This window comes from Microtus oregoni, unplaced genomic scaffold, assembly GCF_018167655.1.
Source record: "Microtus oregoni isolate MIOR12 unplaced genomic scaffold, Mior012 000118F_ref0000498, whole genome shotgun sequence".
Classification (NCBI taxonomy): domain Eukaryota; kingdom Metazoa; phylum Chordata; class Mammalia; order Rodentia; family Cricetidae; genus Microtus; species Microtus oregoni.
In genome coordinates this window covers 1074903-1084548 of record NW_024544747.1, presented here as the reverse complement: position 1 = coordinate 1084548, position 9646 = coordinate 1074903, and the positions used below count along the sequence as shown (strand labels likewise).

Genomic DNA, 9646 nt, shown 5'->3' with positions numbered 1-9646 from the left:
CAAACTATCTATTTGTTAATGATATGATAGTTTACATAAGTGACCCCAAAAATTCTACCAAGGAACCTCTACAATTCACAAACACTTTCAAAAATGTAGCAGGATACAAGATTAATACAAAAAAATCAGTAGCCCTCCTTTAAACACATAATAAACGGGCTTAGAAAGAAATCAGAGAAACATCACTCTTCACAATAGACACAAATAACATAAAATATCTTGGAGTAATTCTAAACAAATAATTGGAAGAATTGTATAATAAGATCATTAATTCTTGAAGAAAGAAATAGAAGGAGACACCAGAAAATGGAAAGAACTCCCATGCTCTTGGGTAGGTAGAATTAACCTAGTAACAATGGCAATGTTATAAAAAGCAATCTATAGATTCAATGCAATTCCCATCAATATCCCAGCAAAATTCTTCACAGACCTCAAAAGAACAGGCTCAACTTCATACGGAAAATCAAAAAACGCAGGCTATCCAAAACAATCTTGTACAATAAAGGAACTTCTGAAGGCATTACAATCTCTGACTTCAAGCTCTACTGCAGAGATACAGTACTGAAAACAGCCTGGTATTGGCATAGGAACAGACAGGAGGACCAATTGAAATGAATTGAAGACCTGGATATTAATCCACACAGCAACAAACACCTTATTTTGACAAAGAAGTAAAAAAATATAAAATGAGAAAGGAAGCATATTCGACAAACGGTCCTGGCATAACTGAATATCAATATGTAGAAGAATGAAAATAGATCATATCTATCACCATGCACAAAACTCAAGTCTAAATAGATCAAAGACCTTAACATAAAGCTAACATTACTGAACCTCATAGAAGAGAAAGTGGGAAGTACACTTAAACACATTGGCAAAGAAGACCACTTCCTAAATATAACCCCAAGCACAGACACTGAGAGCAACAATTAATAAATGGGACCTCCTGAAACTGAGAAGCTTCTGTAAAGCAAAGGACACGGTCAACAAGACAAAATGACAGACTACAGAATGGAAAAAGGCCTTCACCTACTCCACATTGGACAGGGGGCTAATTTCCAAAGAAGACAAAGAATCCAAGAAACATAACATCAAAACAAGAAATAATCCAATAATAAAGAAGTACAGACCTAAACAAAGAACTCTCAACAGACTAATCTCAAATGACTGAAAGATACCTAAGGAAATGCTTAGTATTCTTAGCCATCAGAGAAATACAAATCAAAACAACTCTGAGATTCCATTTATATATGTCAGAATTGCCAAGATAAAAACACTAATGACAGCTTCTGTTGGATAGGATGTGGGGTTAGTGGAACACTCTTCTGTTCCTGGTGGGAGTGCAAATTTGTAAGCCGCTTTAGAAATCAGTATGGCCCCTATCATACAAAAAAAGTATATGCTCAACTATGTTCATAGCAGCATTGTTTGTAATAGCCAGAACCTGGAAACAACCTAGATGCCCTTCAATGGAAGAATGGATGAAGAAAGTATGGAATATATACATATTAGAGTATTACTCACGAGTAAAAAACAAGGACTTCTTGAATTTTGCGTACAAATGGATGGAAATAGAAAACACTATCCTGAGTGAGCTAATCCAGACCCAAAAAGAGGAACATGGGATGTACTCACTCATATTTGGTTTCTAGCCATAAATAAAGGACATTGAGCTTATAATTCACGATCCTAGAGAAGCTAAATAAGAAGGTGAATCCAAAGACAAACATATAGGCATCCTCCTGAATATTAACCTTCATCAGGCGATGAAAGGAGAACCGGACAGAAATCTCAAGGTCCAAATCAGGAGCAGAAGGAGAGGGAGCACGAGCAAGGAACTCAGGACCGCGAGGGGTGCACCCACACACTGAGACAATGGGGATGTTCTATCGGGAATTCACCAAGGCCAGCTGGCCTGGGTCTGAAAAAGCCTGGGATAAAACCGGACTTGCTGAACATAGCGGACAATGAGAACTACTGAGAACTCAAGAACAATGGCAATGGGTTTTTGATCCTACTGCACGTACTGGCTTTGGGGGAGCCAAGGCAGTTTGGATGCTCACCTTACTAAACCTGGATGGAGGTGGGCAGTCCTTGGACTTCCCACAGGTCAGGGAACCCTGTTTGCTCTTTGAGCTGATGAGGGAGAGGGACTTGATCGGGGGAGGGGGAGGTAAATGGTAGGCGGTGGCGGGGAGGAGGCAGAAATCCTTAATAAATAAATAAATTTAAAAAAAAATAGAAATCAGTATGGCAAGTTCTCAGAAGGCAGTTCTAAGAGGCAAGTTCATAGAACTAAGAGCCTAAATAAAAACTTGGAGAGATCTTAGCAGCACATCTCTTAGCTCTATAATAAAAAGAAGAAATCACATAACAAAACATCAAGAAATAATCAAGTTCAAAAACTTGGGTTCAAGTCCCAGCTCCCACATGGTGTCTCACAGCTCACAACCTTCTGGTAGCTCTAGGTCTAGGGGCCTGACTCACTCTTCTGACCTCCAGGGGAAAAAGGCACACAAGGGCTTCATGGACATCCCTCAGGCAACATGCAATGCACATTCTTTTTAAGTTATTAGGAGAAAAAAATATGGGATAATTATGAATTCTTTTAAACTATTTAATATCCTTACATATGTAAAACATGAGTTAAACGTATTTTCAAATTTGAATAAGCAAAATAGCTAAAAAATATATAGAAAAAGTACTAGGAAATCAGTTATTTCTGTGTTATATTTGTCTTATTTATGAATAGGCCTATTTTCTTGAAAGTAAGTACTTATAACACATGTGTCTGGTGCCCTCAGAGGTCAAAAGATGACATAACACTGGGACTGAGTTATGAATGGCTATGAATGGTTGTATCCCACCACGTGGATGCTGGGGCATAAAGTCAGGCCCTCTACAGGAGCAGTAAGTGCCATTCATTGAGAGACATCTTTACAGATCCTTGAATAATATAACATATACAAACAAACATATATATGACATGTGATCATTTTCTACAAATGTACAAAAGACCGAACTTAGATATAAAATTGAATTAATTATGAAGAACTCAAAATATTTTTGAGATCGGCTATCAAATATAGGGATGCTAGGAAAACTGGGGGAAACAAGAAAGCAATAATAAAGCAATAATCCCATGTGAACTTATTTTATTTTATTTTGACAGTGGGACAAATATGAGGCTGACTTTTCTTTGTTTGAAATGGGATCTAAAGGACAGCAGGCTATACTTCATAGTCCTAATCCCTGAAAGTCACTGATGATCTTTCTGTTGCCATAAGACATGAGTTGGTTTCAGGTATCCCAGTGGGAGAGAGGAGCAGACAGGGAAGAGGGCTGTCAGCACATTCAGCAGGACCTGCAGACACATGGAGTCGGTGACTAACTGAGACACAGTGAATGAAGAACCGATTTACTGTACTCAGATGAAGTCAAAACGAGAGGCTGGAGCACTTTCCCTGACTAAAGGAAGCCAAAACTGCAAGCTCAATATTTCATAACATCTTTGAATGATTTAGGTGTTACCTCACTGCGGGTAAAGCCCTGCCCTTCCCACTGTACAAGCTCACCTTCGGGACCGAGCCCAGCCCATCCACACTATATATAAGCAGCTGCCCAGAGCCCATCACGCTCATCCGCTCAGCTCTGCCCTGTCCCTCTCCACTTCTCAGACTTCTAACTCCAGGAACCATGTCTACCAAAACCACCATCAGAAGTCAAACCAGCCACCGTGGCTTCAGTGCCGGCTCAGCCAGAGTGCCTGGGCTGAACCGCTCTGGCTTCAGCAGTGTGTCTGTGTGCCGCTCCCGGGGTAGCGGTGCCTCTGGGGCAGTGTGTGGAGGAGCTGGCTTTGGCAGCAGAAGCCTCTATGGTGTGGGGAGCTCCAAGAGGATCTCCATCGGAGGGGGCAGCTGTGGCATTGGTGGAGGCTATGGCAGCCGAGTTGGAGGAGGCTTCGGCTTTGGAGGAGGAGCCGGCAGTGGCTTTGGCTTTGCTGGTGGAGCTGGTAGTGGTTTTGGCTTCGGTGGTGGAGCTGGTTTTGGTGGTGGCTATGGGGGTTCTGGTTTCCCCGTGTGCCCCCCTGGAGGCATCCAAGAGGTCACCATCAACCAGAGCCTCCTTACCCCTCTCAACCTACAAGTCGACCCCACCATCCAGCGGGTGAGGACTGAGGAGCGCGAGCAGATCAAGACCCTCAACAACAAGTTTGCCTCCTTCATCGACAAGGTGAGATGTGGTTCTGTCCAGGGAAGATAAATGAGAGTAAAATCTGGAGTGAATGCCAAAGACAGCGGTGGAGGGAAGAAGCTCTAGGCTTTGCTCAATCACTGCCATTGTCTCTAGGTGACACTGCCCCTCTGTAGTTGCAGCTGCCAATTAGGGTCAGAGTTCCTCTCCTAATAGGTTGCCCCATCAGGGTGTCTGATTCCAGTGCACTGAGATAAGCTCAGGCCTCACATCACAGAGGACTGAACTGAGGCAGGTATCTCTACAGGGCAGTTTGGAGCCATCACAGCTGCACTAAACTGCACCACACTACAGCATGTCACTGAGAGGCTGCCTGTGCCCTATCTGAGAACCCTGCCTTCCTCAGAGGGATGGTGTTGGGAGCTCAGCTCTGGATTGTGCCTGTAGAAGTTGAGGCAGACAGCCTGAGACAGGAGTCACATTGTGAAGGCATCACAGCAGAATGAAATTCAAACTTCTCATACTCGGTGCCTCCAGGTGCGCTTCCTGGAGCAGCAGAACAAGGTCCTGGACACCAAGTGGGCCCTGCTGCAGGAGCAGGGCACCAAGACCGTGCGGCAGAACTTGGAGCCTTTGTTTGAGCAGTACATCAGCAACCTCAGGAGGCAGCTGGACAGCATCACTGGGGAGAGGGGCCGCCTGGATGCAGAGCTGAGGAGCATGCAGGAGACAGTGGAGGACTACAAGAACAAGTGAGTTAAAAAAGGAACACAGTTGGACAAGGTCATGGTAATGAAGACCCAAAACTAGACATGGACTCCAGGAATTAAAATAGTGAAATGAGAAAGTTTAGTCAAACAGCCATAGACAAACACCATGGAGAGCAATAGGAACCTAGGGAGATAAAAAAAGGAGTAAAACATTCAATCACACAAAATATTCATCAGTGGTGTGATTTGGTTATATTGCATTTATATAAATGGGGGCTGGGTCACAGGCTGCCTTTGAGGCCATCTGCCTTTTGACTACAATGTGCGGAACCCTCCTTCTTGTAGATATGAAGACGAAATCAACAAGCGCACAGCAGCAGAGAATGAATTTGTGACCCTGAAGAAGGTGAGCTGACTGAGTTTCTCTGCTGATGGAGAGGAATGGCTTTGCATGTCTGGTTTATTGGAGAGCATGGTTGCCAGGGAGGCAGAGCAGACATTGCTGTGCAAGAGAAATAACCCAATTCCATGTTGTTGACTCTTTCGTCAGGATGTAGATGCTGCCTACATGAATAAGGTTGAACTGCAAGCTAAGACAGACAGTCTGACAGATGAGATCAACTTCCTGAGAGTTCTCTATGATGCAGTAAGTCACCTCTCTCTCTTTCTCAGTCTGTCTATCTCTTTGTCCTCCAGCTTCCAATCTGCCCCATTCACTTTATTTCCCCTGTGCACAGCGAGAGTGTGGTGTTGGTAACATCTGTAATCCTTATATCCAAAGCTGATGTTGCCTCTCTGTTCTGTAGGAACTGTCTCAGATGCAAACTCACATCTCAGACACATCTGTGGTCCTCTCCATGGACAACAACCGCAGCCTGGATCTGGACAGCATCATTGCTGAGGTCAAGGCCCAATATGAGGAGATTGCTCAGAGGAGCCGTGCTGAAGCAGAGTCTTGGTACCAGACCAAAGTGAGTATTTAGGGGGAGCCTGATGAAGAAAAACTGGGACCCAATGAATTCCATAAAATGCTAATTTCCTCAGAGGTTAGAGGTCTATTAAGTAGAAACTGGGATCTCGTAAGAGCAAATGGACCTTGCACTTGCGTTATACAGTGAAGCCATAGTCTACCGTTCAAAAGAACCCAGAAGAAGAGGGAAAGTTGCCATAAATGGGGTCTATAGTCCCTGAGCTTGAGCTCTTCTGGGAATATAGGACCTCATGAGGTCACACAGAACATTTTCAGTTCCCAAGAGAAGGATGTAGTCCATGGTCTCCCACAGCTTCTCCTGAGGAAAGTCATTGCACCAAGGATAGCACAGTCCAGTTAGACGTGAATTAGGTTTTGCTGGCAAAAACTGAATAAATCTTCTATTTTCCATTGATCTTCAGTACGAGGAGCTGCAGGTCACAGCAGGCAGACACGGAGACGACCTGCGCAACACCAAGCAGGAGATCGCTGAGATCAACCGCATGATCCAGAGGCTGAGATCTGAGATCGACCACGTCAAGAAGCAGGTAGCACAGACCAAAAGCATCACAGGATGCTTTCTTCATTTTCTGTGCTCCAGCCTCCTGCTCACTGGGAGCGAAGATCTCGGGCTGGCCGGGTGGTGGTGACACATGCCTTTAATCCTAGCACTTGGGAAGTAGAGGAATGTAAATCTCTGTGAGTTTGAGGCCAGCCTGGTCTACAAGACGTACTTCCAGAACACCTAGGGCTGTTACACAGAAAAACCTTGTCTTAAAAAACAATCGAACAAACGAACAAACCAAGAAGACCATGGGATCACCCGCTGGAAAGAACCACAATACAAGTTTGTTTTTCTTTCTTTCTCTGCCCAGTGTGCCAACCTTCAGGCTGCCATTGCCGAAGCTGAGCAGCGTGGGGAGAATGCCCTCAAGGATGCCAGGGGCAAGTTGGAAGGGCTGGAGGATGCCCTGCAGAAGGCCAAGCAGGACATGGCCAGGCTGCTGAAGGAGTACCAGGAGCTCATGAATGTCAAGTTGGCCCTTGATGTGGAGATCGCCACCTACAGGAAGCTGCTGGAAGGAGAGGAGTGCAGGTGAGTGCTCCCCCTCCTCCATGATGCCAGGCATGAGCATAGCATGAGGGAGCACTTGCTGTGGCCACAATGGCTCCCTTCAGGGACCACTCTACCAGGGATTCTCTGTGACCTGTCACCACACTGAGGGTTCACGGGGACTGAGGTCATGGCTCCCTAGGTCTCACCTTCTCCTCTGCTCTGTTCCTATTCTAGGCTGAACGGTGAAGGCGTTGGACCCGTCAACATCTGTAAGTACACTGCCTGCCGCCTCCCCTTCCCCTGCCTTGTTCCTAACTCACTGGACAGAGCGGGCTCACAGTGTCCGCTGTCCCCTATGTCCTCTTCACAGCTGTGGTGCAGTCCACCATGTCCAGCGGCTATGGCAGTGCAGGTGGTGCCAGCAGCAGCTTGGGCCTGGGAGGAGGCAGCAGCTACTCCTACAGCAGCAGCCATGGCCTTGGAGGTGGCTTCAGTTCTGGCAGTGGCAGAGGCCTCAGTGGTGGCCTGAGCTCCTCTGGTGGCAGCTCTTCCACCGTCAAGTACACCACCACCTCCTCCAGCAGGAAGAGCTACCGGCACTGAAGTCCCTGTCGCCTGAGCTTGTCTGTTCCCCAGATGCTCTGGCAGAGCCCTGTGCTCAGGTGCTGTCCCTGCTGCCTTCCTCCCTCTGCTCTCTGGCTAGGGCTGAGAAGCTGAGTTCTTGTTGCTCCCCTCTGTCCTCTCCCTCAGGTCCCAAATACTCACCTTCTCTTTGTCATCCTCTGACCTCACATCACGGATCACTCACGTTTGGTGCTGCAAGCTGTAGTTAGGTTTCCAGACTCTGCCTCCTGACTCTGTCCCTGAGGCTGCCTGAGAAAGGGTCTCTCTGCCCCTTTCCTTCTGGAAATTGTTGTCTGGGTCCCACTCACCTAAACAGGAGCCTCCAATGGCCTGAGAAAACCCCAACTTCTATGTCATGAACCTCCCTGGCAGTAACTGTGATCACACACGTCAATATTCCTGTGATGTACAGAGTCTGTGCTCATGTGATGTTTCTCTGTTCTTTGCTTTCTTGTAATAAAGCTAAATAAAGCACGTTTATAACATAATGGCTTCTCCCACGTGTATTTTTGTAGCACATTGTTTTCTATAGAGACTCTGCAACTTTGTTAGATAAGACACGCCAGTCATTCTTATTGTTTGGGGATCTCATGTGAGCATAGAGTGTTTTTTGAGAAATCTACTCCTCATGTCTACCTCACCCATTCCTCCTTTATCCCTTCCCAGTTTTTCCTCTTCATCATCTTGTGCTGCCTCTTGCTTTCTTGGTTTTCCCCAACGAGTTCACTCGGTGTTGCCTGGAGGTGCAGGGTATTTAGAGTCTAATGGACATGAAACTTTTCAGGGGCCACATTCCTAAGAAAATTACCCTTTCTCATTGTAGTCATCAAAATCCAAAACCTCTCAGCAAGATGTCACTGTTAGGGAGCTCTTCCCTATTCCATGCTGGGCTTTTCACTGGCTCCCTTTCGTGAGAGTTTTCTGCATGTAGTCACAGCTCCTGTTATGTGTTGTGTACAAAGCTTCTGCCCATGTCCACCAAACACTCTTTCACCGCTAATATTCACTACCTCTGGCTCCTACAATCTTCCCTTATTGTTCTGCAATGTCCCTGAGCTGTGGCCTTTGTGGAGGTGTGATACATCTGTCCATTTAGAGCTGAACATTTCACGGTCTCCTATCTCTGCCTGATGATCAGTTGTGGTGTCTCTGTTAATCATCATCTAATGTAAAAAGAAGCTTTTCTGATTCATCTTGAAATATACACTAATAATTGGTATAAAGATGTGAACTTAATGGATATCTTATTACTATGTGCAATTATCAGAACAACTATATTAGTTTCTCCCCCGGGGCTCCCCTAAAGCACCTGGTTTGAGTCCATTTAAGCACCAGGAATGAGTTCTGACTTGTGGAGTGGGCCTTAGATGAAATCAGATCTTGATGGTTATTCCCATAACATTACTGCCACTATTGCTCCATTGGCCAGCTTAGTCCTTACTGTAGCTCACAGGGCTAACAGCAGGGTAAGGCTGTGAATACTTTCCCGTGTGATAGACTTTGTAGTGCTATGAAAGCTATCCAGTAGGGATAAAGTTTCTGGATCCATGTGAGCTTGATTCCCCAGTGTTTTAGGATTCTTTGTGGTTATCTTCACATAATATTACCATCACGTTCTGAAGGATAACCAAGAACAATGTAATAGCCTATAATATTTCAGAGGGCACAGTGACCAACAGCTTGAAAAAAATAAGCCATACCTTGTACTAGTCTTCTATCTGATAGCCTGTGGAGTCGGGGTGAGGCTTTGTCCCCCTGTTATAGATCGTACTGTTTAACTCCTTTTATAAGTGTGTATGGATATATTTCAGGAGACTTTAGAATAGAATAGAAGGCTTCCATATGACATTTCTAAGATCTTTACTGTTGACTGTCTCTTCCTATAGGACTCCTCTTTCTTACCCTCTCATCCTATGCCCCATTTAACCCTTCCTGTACCGTTACTCTCCTTTTCCAATCCACCATATGACCTGCATTCTGTCCCTGCCCTGTTTGAAGTCATTCCGTGTCTCCTCTCTGTCTTTCTTCATTCTATGCTAACTCTAATTTAAATATCCACAACTAAGGATTCATCTCTAGGAGAGGGACAGG

The 9646-nt window shown here is 45.3% G+C and overlaps 1 protein-coding gene across 2 annotated transcripts; it reads left to right on the top strand.

Moving 5' to 3' along the window:
* Positions 1 to 3696: 3696 nt before the first annotated feature.
* On the top strand, positions 3697 to 7534 carry LOC121444153 (keratin, type II cytoskeletal 6A-like). 2 transcript variants are annotated; one of them, XM_041645941.1, is made up of 10 exons: positions 3697 to 3922; positions 3959 to 4233; positions 4732 to 4946; positions 5250 to 5310; positions 5455 to 5550; positions 5711 to 5875; positions 6297 to 6422; positions 6750 to 6970; positions 7166 to 7200; positions 7302 to 7534. In XM_041645941.1, the coding sequence occupies exons 1-10, from the start codon at positions 3697 to 3699 to the stop codon at positions 7532 to 7534; spliced, it is 1653 nt and encodes a 550-aa protein (XP_041501875.1). The 2 variants fall into 2 exon arrangements, with proteins under 2 accessions (XP_041501875.1, XP_041501873.1); XM_041645939.1 differs by having other exon boundaries at positions 3697 to 4233.
* Positions 7535 to 9646: the final 2112 nt, after the last annotated feature.

Excerpts from the sequence above, each read along its gene's own strand:
- LOC121444153 (XM_041645939.1), top strand. The coding sequence starts at position 3,697 with ATGTCTACCAAAACCACCATCAGAAGTCAAACCAGCCACCGTGGCTTC. Across the intron at positions 5,551-5,710 it reads TGAGAGTTCTCTATGATGCA|GAACTGTCTCAGATGCAAAC; the intron begins GTAAGTCACCTC and ends TCTGTTCTGTAG. Across the intron at positions 5,876-6,296 it reads AGTCTTGGTACCAGACCAAA|TACGAGGAGCTGCAGGTCAC; the intron begins GTGAGTATTTAG and ends ATTGATCTTCAG.